Below are 14,922 nucleotides of genomic sequence, written 5' to 3'. Positions count from 1 at the left end.
TGAAGAAGTTATGTTTTTCTTAATGCATCAAGCTGCAAACGATTGTTTGTTTGTTTTTTTTTGCTTTGTAAATATAATTATGTGCTTGTTTTTTTTTTTTTTTGTTTATTTATTTTTAATTCTGTCTAACAAAGTAGTTTATTTTCAGTGTAAGATGTTTTTACTCAACAAAGTAACAATGTTTTATCCTTCTTTTCATTTATGTTTGTTTTTGTGTGTTTTTTAATTTTCTTATTACATGTTTTAAGTTTTGAAATTTGTCTTGATTTTATTTGTTTTTGTTGAACTCAGTTTTATACTATTCATTAGTTCTTTAATTCTGTCTGTTCAATTTACATTACTAGACTTGGACAGATATTTCATTGTCTCAAGTTCAAATTGAAGAAAAAAAATAGAAGTTACTTTAATTTTGATTTTGGTATTAAAAAAACCCATTAATAAACAAACATTTAAGAAATACAGAAATATAAAAAGTATCAATTTGTTAACTTTTGTTTCATTGGGGCTAGAGTGATGTGCTTTTTATAGTTGGCAATATTAACAATGTAGTGTGGATTGTTTGGCTCAATGTACTTTTAATGTTATAGTGTTATAAGTTTTGGTTGGACCTCAATGATCTGATATATTTATATAAACTTGTTTGTTGAGCAGGTGTCTCACAAAGTGCATTGCTTAAAGGATCTCACAGGAATGACTGACTTCAAGGCTTCCAGTAGGCAAGCTATGATTGGCAGCTTAACAGGTCTGGAAAACAAATACAAAATTTGAACAGAATGTACAATTCATTTTTACAAAGCTGAGTTATCATTATATGTATAGACTTAGGCATTATGAGGAGAGGAAGATCTGTATGCCTGTGAGAAGTTTAATGCTTCATGTAAAAATCATCTTAATCTATAAAAAATATTGGCTCAAAACTAATTCCTAATAAAAAAACAACAACCTCATTTAAGCTGAATTTTCTAAGCATTTCAGACCATTCTGTCTCAGAACTCTCAGATTTGGTGGATACACATTTTTATACCATCCACCATCACAATTTATCTACCTTCAGTTCCTTTCTCTAAGCAAGGTTCAGGCTTCACTAGTGGACCCAAAGTTTAATAAGAAAGAGACTTATCTTGTTCTTAAAATATTAAGACTGTATCAAAGAGTTCTGATTTCATGTATTGATATATTGTGTAGAGTACTTTAGACTTCATGACTGTTATTTCTAAAACTAAATTTATATTAAAAGATTTTTTACAGTGCCTGTGAATTGCTGTTCCAATGCCAACAAGCTATTTCCATTTATCAAATAACTCCACTGTGCCAATGTCTATTTTCATTCATCAGATAACTCGACTGTGCCAATGTCTATTTTCATTCATCTAATAACTTCACTGTTCCTATTTATTTCCATTCATCTAATAACTTCACTGTTTCAATTATTTCCATTCATCTAATAACTTCACTGTTTCAATTATTTCCATTCATCAGATAACTTCACTGTTCCAATTATTTCCATTCATCTAATAACTTCACTGTTCCAATTATTTCCATTCATCTAATAACTTCACTGTTCCAATTATTTCCATTCATCTAATAACTTCACTGTTCCTATTTATTTCCATTCATCTAATAACTTCACTGTTCCTATTTATTTCCATTCATCTAAAAACTTCACTGTTTCAATTATTTCCATTCATCTAATAACTTCACTGTTCCTATTTATTTCCATTCATCTAAAAACTTCACTGTTTCAATTATTTCCATTTATCAGATAACTCCACTGAAACCTTCTGGGAGAGTGGTGATGAAGATCGCAATAAAATGAAAGTTATTACCATCACCTGCTCCAGTAAAACTACACCCAGTGTAATATATGTGCACATTGATAACATAAGGGACATAGGGGTACGTGATGCTTGCTATTGAAACTTCCAGTTGACTTAGTACGTATTTACATATTCTTTAAATGTAAGGTAGGAGCTACTTATTAATAAAATAAAATAAAGGATTTGGTTATACAATGAACTGATTCTGAGATCAGTAAGTAGTTATACATCTTTTCTAAGCTATGAATAACTAACAAGCTTTTTTATTAGTGCTTTTTTGTAAATAGGTGTTCAGAAGTCAGACTTATCCCTAGCTTTCAAAATAAATTTAGTATAAAAAAAAATGGCTAATAGATAAGTATAGAAAGTTGTTGCATGCAATTTAAGACAAAAATTTAATTAGATGAAATGTAACAAATGTTAGATCCCCTTTTATTTGCTTTAAAAACATTGTAATAACATAACTTTGTTTTTCTAATGATGGATTGATGTTTCTGATAATATTTCTGAATTCAACGTCTATAAAAAAGTTGTCCTTATTTCATCTGTCTCTAGAACAAAGTGTCCAACCTGACTTTCAGTGCTGGTACCTCAGCTGATGATTTAAAGAAAATTAAACAGGTATGCCACTTTAGTGTGGACCTGACATTACAGATATGTTTAGTTTAATGTCAATATTGTTCTTTGATATTTTGGTTACCTTTGGATTTTAATTAAATTTTTTTTTTAAAACTTAATATGAACATACCGGTATTACTAATGTGTAGCCCTGGTCACAAACCTATCTTTTTAAAATTTGGGTTGAAACATCATCAGGTTGATATTGATGTACGACACTGTGGTTGGGTCAACTGTCAGCTCCCAGCTTCAACCAACGCTCCCACCAGACATCTGACTGTAGAACTCAAGGGTCCAGATCAGAGCTTGAGGCTACGACAACTTAAAGTAAATAGCTTGCTGATCACTCTGAAATCACTGTTTCTTTTAAAATGTGTAATCAATAATAATAAATATCAAAAGTTATAATTGACTTTACTGTTCAACTGATGTAAAACAAAGTAAAAATAAACCTATTTGATTAATTCTCTAATATTAATCACCTTGTTTAACTGTTTAAACTTAAATTTAGTTTTTGATTTTAACTGAACTCTGAATGTGAAATGGAACTTTGAATTCAAATCTCATTATGCTCTCAGATCCTTGGCTCCATTGAGGGTGAAGACACAGAGCTGGAAGTGAAGAAAGGTGCAGCACAGATACAACAAGAGAACTGTGAGGCAGAGACACTGAAAGTCTTTAGGATTCTTACTTCACAGGTAAACTATCTTGTTAGCTGCCATGTTTGAGATAAAAGTATTATGTATGGTTAGATATCTTCCACTTCCACACACATGCTTTATTTCTGAGTCAATTAGGAACTGTACTAGACATGAGTTAGTCAGTGCCTAACCTTCTACGTCTAGGGGGCCATATTAATTTTTAACAGATGCATTGCCACATAAAATTGACTCTAATGGAATTGATCTTCAGGGAACAACATTATGCTCGGCTACATCATTCACTGTTGTCATAAATGTTGAGGGGCTAGAGTGCATTGTGTCATGGGCTGGATGTGTTTAGGCATCATTCTACTAATTCCTGATTCTATGTTAAAAATCTCCCTCATGGAAATCTGCATATTTGTCTTACATCTTAATACAACTCAATTTGTTAAGAAGAATTTAAATGACATCACTGTACAATTTGTATGTGTGTCTAGGTGTTTGGTAAACTGGTGACCAGCCCAGAAGATAGTGAGACTGAAGAGGACAAGAAGGATAAAGTGGATGGGGACAATGACCTGAAGGAGCATATGGTCAGCATTTTGTTCAGCAGGAGTAAGTTGTCTCACATGCAGAAACAGGTCAGTCATTAAACATATAGATTTGTTTGTTTAGATAGAGGATACAAGTCAAATTAATCTAAGAATTATTGTCTAAAGCCTTGGGCTGAAATAAGCAAGGAAATAAAGTCAAAAGATTTTTAGATTTTTATGATAGAAATTTAAAAGAAATTGATTTCTCCGCTATGAATGAATGAAGGGCAGTCTTCGATTACGTATTTAAGGATCTACACTCTAGTGCAATTAAAAATTTCTTAAAGAATATCTTGTCATTGTGAAGCAATGTATTAGATGTTAATAGTTTACAGTCAAGAGATATTGATCAATTTTTGCAAAAATGTCTGAATTTGATCAATGTGTCTTTTTTAAGTGTTATCCTTATTGATATTTGTGTGTTATCCTTGTTGAGATTTTTAAAGTGTTATCCTTGTTGAGATTTTTAAAGTGTTATCCTTGTTGAGATTTTTAAAGTGTTATCCTTGTTGAGATTTTTAAAGTGTTATCCTTGTTGAGATTTTTAAAGTGTTATCCTTGTTGAGATTTTTAAAGTGTTATCCTTGTTGAGATTTTTAAAGTGTTATCCTTGTTGAGATTTTTAAAGTGTTATCCTTGTTGAGATTTTTAAAGTGTTATCCTTGTTGAGATTTTTAAAGTGTTATCCTTGTTAAGATTTTTTAAAGTGTTATCCTTGTTGAGACCAAAATGTGCATCATTTTCTACTTGTAATTCAAATACAAATAAAATACCAAAAAGAAAAAAATATTTATTGGATTTATGGATAAATGCCTGTTGTATTTTATTTAGAGTAGGCCTACAATTTGAGCTTTGTTTTTAACACTGGGACAATTTGCAGTCTTACTGTCTCTTCTTGGTTATTAATGCTATATTTTCTGTTTATTATTTTTTTGTAGGTGTGTAACCACATTGTGCAGGGCATCAGGAAGGAGGCTATCAAGATGAAGGAAGAATGGGCTCACTCTCTGCAGAACCCCAATACCATGGAAGACGTCCACGGCTCAGATGTTTACTGCTTTGAGCTGGTCTCCATGGTTGTGGCTCTCAGTGGGTCATCAGTGGGCAGAAAGTACCTGGCACAGCAGTTGGACCTGATTCATGACCTGTTCAGCCTTCTGCACACTTCCACTCCAAGGACACAAAGACAAGTATGTTTGTTGGGGGACCCTCTCCCTGTGATTAATAACAGTGTATATAGTAGTTATCAATAACAGGCCAATTAATGCTCTCATGTAATGTGATGGTGTCACACTACTCTAAAAAAGTGAATGGGATTTCTAATACAGCTATTATTAGTTTACAGATTTATAAATAATGACATTAACAAAGTCCTTACAATTAGTTACCCTAATATTCAGTTACAATACAGTATTACATATTTCTCACTCTCACTTTTTCTTTCACACTGTCATTTTTTTCTCTCTTGTGTTTTCCATCGGTCACTGAAATATTTTTGGGGCAGATCCTACTTAGTAGATCTGTTAATTTTATGATTTCTTGCAATCCATAAAGTAGCTAGTCTCTTACACCAGCTAGCTTTCTCCAATTTGATCCAATTGTCTCTGCATCATTTCAGCCATCACTAACCATTCCTTTCATGGTACTCTCCAGTTTATTATTAGCATTTTTTTTTCTGTGTCCTAATTAAGCTTAATTATATTTATGAACGTTTTAACTTAAAATAGACTATCATATAATTTTGTGTTTTGGTTACAAAAGCAGAAAAGCCATTAAAGGATTTACTTTATAGAGCATTATATTCAGGCTTTAAAAGTTTCAGTTAGAAAAATGCATTTCTTTTTGTAACATTCCTTCCTTTCTACTAGCTCTAACATTTCCCTAACTTTGTTGTATTCACAGATAACTATCATCTTTCGCCGAGTTCTTCCATGGGTGAAGCCTCAGGTTCTTGCTCCTATACTAAACATTCCCAGTCTTCCTCCACCAGACTACAATATTGTTGGGGAGTCCCATGGGGAGTCCACTTTTGACCCAGATGTCCCAGGCATCCTGGATGTGTTCCTGGCCTGCGTGGCCAAGTCTCTAAATGTTCAGATGAAGATCAAGAGCTCTGGACCCTCCAAAGTCTGCACCACACTGACCATGTCTCAGTGTTTGGAAGACTCGGCCAAGTGAGTGAAAATTTCAGTACTACAGAAAAGTAAAATAAAAATAAAATAAGAAGAATCTGTAGTATTGAACAGTTTGTTATACAACTATCAATAACAAAGTTAAACCTTCCTTCTACTATTCACTAACACTCCAAGGTTAGCTATCATTTCATACTTCTTAAGTGTTACATCATTGAGAGAACTAGACATCTCAAAAACATTTTAAATATTCTGAATTTAGCTAGAAAAGTTGGTGTGGCAAGAGGAGGTCATGTTTTGAACCTTAAATCTTTTTGTACACCCATTTTTATTAGATACAATGCAGTTGTGCTGATAAACTTCTCTTTATATAGGCCCATACAAGTGTACCCCTACATTTAGACATAGCGCTCAAAGATTGAAAATCTGACCTTAATTTTCACTAAGTTTTTAAATGCCGCTGATGGATTTTTTAAACAAGATTAATTCACCTTGGTAAAAAAAAAAATATATATTTATACAGTCAAAAGATATTTAGAGTGCGTTTGATATTTACTATAGGCTGTCATTGAGATTTTAAGAAACTTGTAAGTATGTTAGTCTTCCTGTTGTAATATTCAATAACAAAAATAATTGTACATAGTTATTTGACTCCTTGCTTACTTTTATTTATCTTTCAGATCTGCCAGGTGGTGGATGAGAGGCAAGATGGACACTGCATTGGCTGTCAGTATTATGGAACTGGTCAAAGAGATGGCAGCAGTAAGTGCTCATTTTTTTTAATCCATGAGTCTCAACTGTCTACTATGTTGTTGTTTGCAACACTATATATCCATAAACATATTATGTTTTGATATTCTGTTATGTATCTATATGTTTACATGTGCATTAGTTATGTACTGCCTACTGAAACATACAATATTGCATTCAAAATCTAAGTATGCAATTTTATACATTTTTATACATAATTCATATAACATATGAAAAAGAAAAAAAGATTTAGTCTACCATTTGTCTTTGTCTTCCTAGGCAACATTTTATATGAAATGTAATAATGCAATAAAAATGTGTGTAGGCCTACACTTTTGTGATACACACAAACTCCCTTTTTTAATTCTAGGTTTTATTTGTTCTGAGCAATGCTTCTTGAGTGATAAATTTCCCTGAAAATGTCCTAGAAATAAAATATGCTGAGCAAGCTTAAAGGAATGTGGTGATAACAAGAAGAATTATCATTATACTTTTTGAAATGCTATGATATAAAGTTTTAATTAGAATAAGGCTTATTTTTATAGTCCAAAGATCTGTACCATATTTCATGTGCCTTCGCAGTTCCAGCTGGAACCTACATATTCTGCCTCATCCAGTGCAGGCCTGACCTACAAAACAAGTGTTTTCATATCATCTTATTAAATCTTGAAATGTTGCTGCTATGAAATTCTTAATAGCTATAAATATCCAATCATTTTTTATGTAGGCTTTTTACTAAATAATACTGTATGTATGTCCATTTTAGGGTAGACTGTCAGAGTCCTGGGCTATCAACACCAAGGCTGCAATAGCTGAAGCCATTCTTAACATGACCAAATTGGATGAGAATCAAAGAGATCCACAGAACTGTGTCAAAACTCCTACTGTAATTACATCGTTACATTTTCTGAACTTTAATATTAATATTCTTTAATATCCTTTGTTTTTATTTTTCTTTCTAAACTCACTTTCATATTTATTTTACCCAGCTGTGGCTTGCATTAGCCTCATTATGTGTGCTAGATAAAGACCATGTGGACAGATTATCCTCAGGAGAATGGGTCTCAAGTCCTGATCACCAGCATGGTCAACCCAGGGTGAGTCTGTTTATAGTTAGATAATTTGAACATGTTTATAGCTAGATAATTTAAATATGTAAAGTTTGACAATAATTCATCTGATTCTCAATTTAGGATTTCTAGAAAATTAAATATATGATTAATTGATAGATTTTGATTGCCTGGCAGAACTGCAACATGTTATCAGACCATAAATGTATTATAATGAAACAAAGTAGCACAATGAATGCAAGACTATTACTGAAAGCATTAAAATGTAATATTATTTTATAATTTTGATAATCTCGATAGAAATAAAAAAGATTACAACCATTACTTGATTTTAGCATATAGCCTTTGAGAGAAAGGCTTTAAATCGTTATGGTTGTGTGACTTTAAAATTATGGTTACAGTAAGACACTTTTGACAAAATATTATATCCATAACAGACTAAGCTGAATGAAATGAATAATGAATGTTTGTCTGTATCACAGCCTACATGTGATAACCATGATGACAGTGTCACACCAGCCATCATCTTGTGTACAGAGTGTGGAAACTTGTGTGCAGAATGTGATCGTTACCTCCACTTACCTCGCAAGATGAGGTCACATCAGAGACAGGTCAGACAAGCTTGATTCACATGTTAACACTGTGTGTAGCATACTGAGATTATTTAGACATGCTGTGCATAATGCATTGGCAAGTTATCAGTAGCATAGAATGGTTGAACAATTAGGTTTAAATGTTGAAGAGCATAGAATAAGCTCCCTGTATTTTCTGTTATCCATTTAATTTCATTACTAGAAGCTAAGTAAAAAAATATATAATTTGTTAAACTGAGATTTCATTTACACTTTCTTTGTTAATTTAGATGGAATTTGATTAGAATCTTTAGCTGATTATTGTTTGTTTTACATGTTTCGGATGTTCCTTCAGAGTTGAAGATAGTTTACTTCCTAGTCCAAACCTCCCGCAGGACGACGGGGGATGGGAGCGGGCAGGATTTGAACCCTCGACCACCGATAAATCCGAACGACAGTCCAGCGCGCAAACCTCACGACCAGGTTTAAGAACCTATTTTGACTTTCCAAAAATGCATTAATAAATCTTTTGTTTTTTATAAACTCAGGTTTTTAAAGAAGAAGAAGAAGCCATTAAGGTTGACCTCCATGAAGGATGTGGGCGTATCAAACTATTCTGGGTCATGTCTTTGGTGGACTCCAGGACACTCAAAGCTTTAGTTGAGTTTAGAGAAGGTCAGCTTTAAAAAGTAGCTTCTTTATGAATACTATATGGTTACTCTGACCAGAAATGCTGCTGTAATGTAAAACTTTCATTGTCATGGTATTTAAATCATTCTGTTTGATTGTTTAAAACAGGTGTTAATTTTATTATTTATAGGTAAAGTTTCCAATGCAACAGTAGGACCAGGAACATGCAGGTTTTGTGGTCGCACAAGTAATACTGGACTCCTAGCTATTGGCAATGTTTGTTCTGATCCAGATTGCCAAGTAGGGCTTCTTTTTTTAATTTTTTTGTAGATGAATGAACTATTTTTGAAAACAAATCAATACAATGTTTTATTTAGTTTTCATTTTGAACAATCAATGCAAATGTATTTGTATCAAAGCTCAGGAGTGAAATAACAAATAATGAAAAAGTGTCCCTTTTAAAAACATTTTGTAGCCATGTTTTTGTTTTTGGTTGAATAGTCATTTTCCCAAAAGGAAATAAAATGATTTCAAATGGCTTAGAACTATTAAAATATTCACTGATTTCCTTTGTTCAAAATGGATTTGAAATAATTGGGCCTTGCTTTAATCTTAATACTTGGCATGAAAATGAATAAAGTTCAATTATTTTCTCATTTGAAGGAACATCACTAACTTATAAGATGGCACATTGCCTAGCATACATTGTTAAAAGTGTAGCAATGTTTCTGATTGATGCTGTAACACCATATATATTTGATTCATTTTAAGGAACATTCAAAGAATGCTTGCAATAAGATCTTACCATGTGGGCACCTGTGTGGGGGCATAGCTGGGGAGGACCCTTGCTTGCCTTGTCTTCATCGCTGCCGACCATTTGACCAGGGGCAGCTGAAGCAAGATGCTGATGACATGTGCATGATATGCTTCACAGAGGCTCTTTCTGCGGCACCAGCTATAAAGGTAGAGATGACCGTTGTCTCATGAAACACTTTTTTTTGGTTGAGGGGGGGTGGAATAATAATCTTTCAACCTATTAATGTACCTGCTCAATTAGAAAAGAATCTATTTACTAGAAAAGTGTAAAAGGGTGATACTTCTTATGGAGTCTGACGAAGCACCAAAATCCTGAATAAAAATCACTGAAGCCTGAGACCTTCAGTTCAACAGCCATGCCTTTTCTATTCAGCCATACCTTTCAGATTTTTCCATGTCAATTTCGTGTGTCTGTTTATTTGACCACCCTTTATGATGCACATATAAATTCTGAACTAATAAGCTTGGACTAAATGTGTGTTTCCATGAGAATGAATATGTATATGCTATTCTGATTGGTCATGTTTATTTAGTCATTTTTAGTAGATTAGTGAATATATGACTAGAATATATTGCTAATACACAAATCATTTTTCCTTTCTAGCTGACCTGCTCACATTTGTTCCACCTTCACTGCACTAAGCTGATTCTCCAAAAGAAATATGTTGGGGCTAGAATAACTTTTGGATTCTCTCTCTGTCCTATTTGTAAGGTAAATAGCGCACTTTCAAAAATTGTCTTAGAATTATTTTTTTTAATACTTAGAGGACTTGAGAAATTAGTGAATTTCGTTGAAGGTGTCTTAAGTTAGCTTGATTTACTCATCATCAGTCAGGGAGCTATGAAACCAACATTGTATCAAAACAATTAATTTGTCCTCTTTTATATAGACCAGCGTTGACCATCCTGCCCTGAAATCTTTACTGGAGCCAATCAGAGCCCTGAAGGAGGATGTGAAGAGAAAAGCATTGATGAGGCTGGAGTACGAGGGCCTGGACAAAGCTGAGGCCATCGCAACACCAGGGGCCAGGTTTTACCAAGACCCAGCTGGTTATGCTATGGACAAGTATGCTTACTATGTGTGTTACAAGTGTAAAAAGGTAAGACTTGCTGGTTTTATTCTTTGAACATATTGTATGGTTACAGGGAAAAATAGGTTTTCATCATTGATAACTTTGTATGATTTACTTTGGCTTTAAAATGTAGACAACCTGTCAGCTTTCTCAGACACCTGTAATTTTACTTGTTTTAAGATTTCAGATTACCGGTACTAAAAAAATTGTAAACTACTCCTTTTCTCTCTCTCTTGACTTGTAGCAGTCAGTAAGGCTGTAGAGATTGCCAGTGGGCTATATTAAAGACTAGGTTGAATCTAAAAAACTATGATAAATAATTTTTACATTATTCTCCAGGCTTACTATGGTGGTGAAGCGAGATGTGATGAAGCTATAGGAGGTGGGGATGACTTTGATCCATCGGAGCTTGTCTGTGGTGGTTGCTCTGATGTGTCTAGGGCTCAGATGTGTGCAAAGCATGGAGCTGACTTCCTCGAGTACAAGTGTCGCTACTGCTGCTCGGTGGCTGTCTTTTTCTGCTTCGGCACCACTCACTTCTGCAACCCTTGCCATGAAGAGTTCCAGAGAGTGACAGCCATACCAAAGAAGGACTTGCCACGCTGTCCAGCAGGTATAGGTCTTTTTCTCTGTATTCGTTTTATTCTTAGCTTGCATAAGTTATTAGTTTATATATCACTCCATATAATTTAAAATAATGGGATTTTTATTTAGCCTGTTCAGTTCTGGGTAGTTCCATGTCTCCCTATTCTTAAACATGTTCAATTCAATCTTCACTCTCCACTACAAATGTTTTTTCTTTTACAGGACCTAAAGGTGTTCAGTTGGAAGGGGAAGAATGTCCTTTACATGTAAAACATCCTCCAACAGGGGAAGAGTTTGCTCTTGGTTGTGGAGTGTGTCGCAATGCCCACACATTCTAAGACATTAATGAACAAGGTTAATCTGACTAACATTTTTGTCACATCTACAATCAATGCTTAAATCTTCAGTATTTAGCCACCAAAACTTAATGTCTAACTTTTTTTTTTTACTACAAACATAAAAATTGTTTCTTTTTTATATAGCTGAAAGAGTTAAGACAGTTTACAGTTTTGTTGTACATTAAACATAGTGTTTTTTGTTTTTTTTACATGTATCTGTTCAATTATGATTTATTAATTTATAGTTCTTCATTTTTGCTCAGTTTTTATTTTCTGTAAATCGCACATGTGCAATCTTTGATTAGTTGCTCTATCCAAGCCAGTGTTCTATTTTTTGAATACATTATCTCATATCTTACTGAGTCGAGTAGACTTTCAAAGAATAAGAATTTTTTTTTTGGCTTGATATATTCTAAAGATTTTAATTTCCATTGCCGTGTAAAAAGTATTTGTGTATTTCACTTTTTTTTTTATTTGTATATAAATTGTTGCCTGGTTGGGGTAAGGCATTCATGTCTTATTGTGATAATTACTTCTCAGATCCTATCAGCAAATTGTTATTTCAGTATGCTATATAAATATATATATATCTATTTAACTATACAGTTCCCAAAATGACAACTTTGTTGGCTTGTTGTTTCATAAACAACTTCAGTTTTTTAATTATTTTTTTTTTATATTCTAACTTTTCAATCTTTGTGTTCTTTTTATATGTATGCCTTACCATTGGTCAAAGTTGAGTGATGTAGAAGAGTTCTGTTCGTCTGGTATTGTTGTGAAGGTAGATTTACTCCTCCGGAATCACATGTCATGTCTCACGTCTGCTTGTCTTGTACAAGTGGTGAACTGTTTTTTGTTTATTTTGTTAAAATAGTGATAGGTTATCCTTTGATTTTTTTTTTTTACCTGTGTTGATTTTGTTCTCTTTTTTTTCTTTTGTTGATGCGTTGAAAATTACAAATGTTTTTTTGCTTAATATTTGAATTTGAATAATATTAAATATCATAGAGTTTAATAAATCACATAAACTTCACATTATAATGTTGTGAGTTAATATATAATTTGGTCTTTCAATTTTGTTGTTACTTAACATCTTTTCTCATTTTAAAAGAGTGGCAATCCAGAGAGTTGCTTGTTTATGACTTACAGAATTGGAATTGCTTCATTTAGTTGTATGGATTTTTTTAATGGTACAAATATCTGTCTGTTGCCTACCATCTTATCAGCACTTTTTATTCTTAATTTGTGTTTAAGGTTATTTTATTCTTAAACTTTTCTTCTATTAGATCAGTTTGAGCTGTCTTCAAGCAAAAGACATGGAAAATATTTTGTTAGGTGGCTGAGTGGTTAAGGGCTTGGCTTCCAAACCTGGAATCCTGGGTTAGAATCTCAGTGAAGACCTGGATTTTGAATTTTGGGATTTTTAGGGCGCCCCTGAATCTACCCAACTCTAAAAGGTACCTGACTTAAGTTGGGGAAAGTAAAAGTGGTAGGTCGTTGTGCTGACCACATGACACCCTGCTAGTTTACCTTTGGCTATAAAAATAGATAACCTTAACATCATCTGCCCCATAGATCGCAAGATCTGAAAAGGAAACTTTTACTTTTTTACTTAATTCCAGAGATGAGCTCTCTGTGATAGTTGTAGGTCTCCTATTAGTGAGTTGTGAGTGGCATTTTATTTAGAGTAATAGAATCCTAAATCCAGTCATTCCTAAAGCAATACCCCTCACTTAAGTACAATTTGACCAACTCCCTTATTCTCTTTTATTGATATTAGGGACATCCAATGACCATAAAATAAAGAATTGCGAATACATACTTTCAGGGTTGTTTGATTTGTAAATTCTTACATTCTAAACATTTGTTCTTCTGTCATAATGTAATCACTTGGTGTAATGTTATTTCAAAGCTAAAATGCCAGGTTTGTATGATAAAGGAGACTAGAATGTGCATGAAACTTATTCAAATGTTCTCTTTATTTCCTCATTTTACATTTGGATGTCATTGTTGAATTTTGCAGTTTTGACTTAGACAATGTTAGTATTTGTTTGCTTTTTGTTTGTTGGTTTGTATTATTATTATTTAAAAATAAAGTGTTTTTTTTTAAAATAAATATGCATAAATAACAGAGCCAAGATGGAAGCGATGTGTTCTTTTGTTGTTTTTTTTTCTAATTGCTTTAAGCAGTGGATATGCATGACATTACTTAATAAACTGCAACATGAATTACTAGTGGTCTTCCCCCTTGATGAGAACAGTTTTTATGCAAATGTTTGCTTTTTCTTCAAAAAAAAGTTGCTAAATGGTAAGTTAACAAGAAATTGCCTTTACCTGAAGAAATTTCTCAAAGGTTAGTTAACAAGATATGTACCGGTAATGCCCAAAAGCTGGGCTTATACATTTGATTTAAAAAAAAGGTGTTTTTATGTATCCTTTTGTGGTTAAATAAACTGCCTCCTATAACCAAGTATTTTTTTAGAGCATATAATTTGGAATCTTTCTTCCTTTTCGTTTATTTTTTCCAAAAGCTTGGGTGCCCATGATATTCTCCAGAGTTATCAGCTCCTATTTTCTATTTAAGTCTCCCATTAGTACTGTAACATCTTTGGGTATGCACCAAGGATCCTTTGCAACCTACTGTAGAATTGATCTTTATACTCCTCCTCGCCATCATCTGTGGGGACATTGCATTGGATGAGATTGGGCTGCATTCTCTGCTTGTTAGTTCTAAAAGTTGATGTAATTATCCTGGCCTCCCATCCCCTTTGTGCTTGGGTTGAAAAAAAAAAAAAGCCCTACTCTGTGTGTGTGGGGGGGGGAGTGTCATGCCCAGAGCAGACGACAAAAAGAGTTCTGACAGACGAAGCTGTCCGGCTTGGCTTCATCTTGCTTCACAAAGGCCTATTACTGAGATGTTCTTCTTCTTCCAGCTACCACCTGCATTGATATCCACTTTCATACATGGTTCTCAAAGTTCTCACCATTTTTTCCCCACATTTTAAAAAAGGGGGCCGGTATGCCACCCAAAAAAAAAAAAAAAAAAGCATTGGTTCTCACATTCCATGTTCCTATATCTCAAAAACAAAGATTTACTGCTGCAGGGGTAAACGACTGTATAGTAAATACGATAAACATGCATATATGTCACCCTGCCGGACCTAGTAAGACAAGGACGTTTGGACCACGAGACCTAGCTGTTGGTTGTTGATCCCGTGAGGTTGGAGGGCGCCTGACATGTAAATAAGTTTGTTTTCGATCTGCAGACGGGTGTTTTTTGTCAT

At 33.5% G+C, this 14,922-nt stretch overlaps 1 protein-coding gene across 9 annotated transcripts in view; it reads left to right on the top strand.

The window, feature by feature from the left end:
* LOC106053387 (E3 ubiquitin-protein ligase MYCBP2-like) overlaps nt 1-13,783 on the top strand; it is a 76,927-nt gene extending 63,144 nt beyond the window's left edge. For 8 of the 9 annotated variants that reach the window (XM_056037494.1, XM_056037495.1, XM_056037501.1 and 5 more), the window contains 19 exons: nt 652-742; nt 1,763-1,896; nt 2,373-2,438; nt 2,634-2,762; nt 3,014-3,133; nt 3,577-3,720; nt 4,611-4,862; nt 5,575-5,846; nt 6,485-6,566; nt 7,321-7,440; nt 7,544-7,651; nt 8,107-8,235; nt 8,745-8,871; nt 9,017-9,126; nt 9,598-9,789; nt 10,247-10,354; nt 10,533-10,742; nt 11,055-11,328; nt 11,523-13,783. In XM_056037494.1, coding sequence (XP_055893469.1) covers nt 652-742; nt 1,763-1,896; nt 2,373-2,438; nt 2,634-2,762; nt 3,014-3,133; nt 3,577-3,720; nt 4,611-4,862; nt 5,575-5,846; nt 6,485-6,566; nt 7,321-7,440; nt 7,544-7,651; nt 8,107-8,235; nt 8,745-8,871; nt 9,017-9,126; nt 9,598-9,789; nt 10,247-10,354; nt 10,533-10,742; nt 11,055-11,328; nt 11,523-11,638 — 2,784 coding nt within the window. In that variant the 3' untranslated portion in view covers nt 11,639-13,783. Of the gene's footprint in view, nt 1-148; nt 173-651; nt 743-1,762; nt 1,897-2,372; nt 2,439-2,633; nt 2,763-3,013; nt 3,134-3,576; nt 3,721-4,610; nt 4,863-5,574; nt 5,847-6,484; nt 6,567-7,320; nt 7,441-7,543; nt 7,652-8,106; nt 8,236-8,744; nt 8,872-9,016; nt 9,127-9,597; nt 9,790-10,246; nt 10,355-10,532; nt 10,743-11,054; nt 11,329-11,522 lie in introns of all 9 variants that reach the window. The other variant, XM_056037496.1, reaches the window with a different exon arrangement.
* The last annotated feature ends 1,139 nt before the right edge of the window (nt 13,784-14,922 follow it).

The sequence above is a fragment of the Biomphalaria glabrata genome, chromosome 8 (assembly GCF_947242115.1).
Source record: "Biomphalaria glabrata chromosome 8, xgBioGlab47.1, whole genome shotgun sequence".
Classification (NCBI taxonomy): Eukaryota; Metazoa; Mollusca; class Gastropoda; family Planorbidae; genus Biomphalaria; species Biomphalaria glabrata.
Note: the sequence above shows the minus strand (reverse complement) of the source record. Positions and strands in the feature narration are given on the sequence as shown.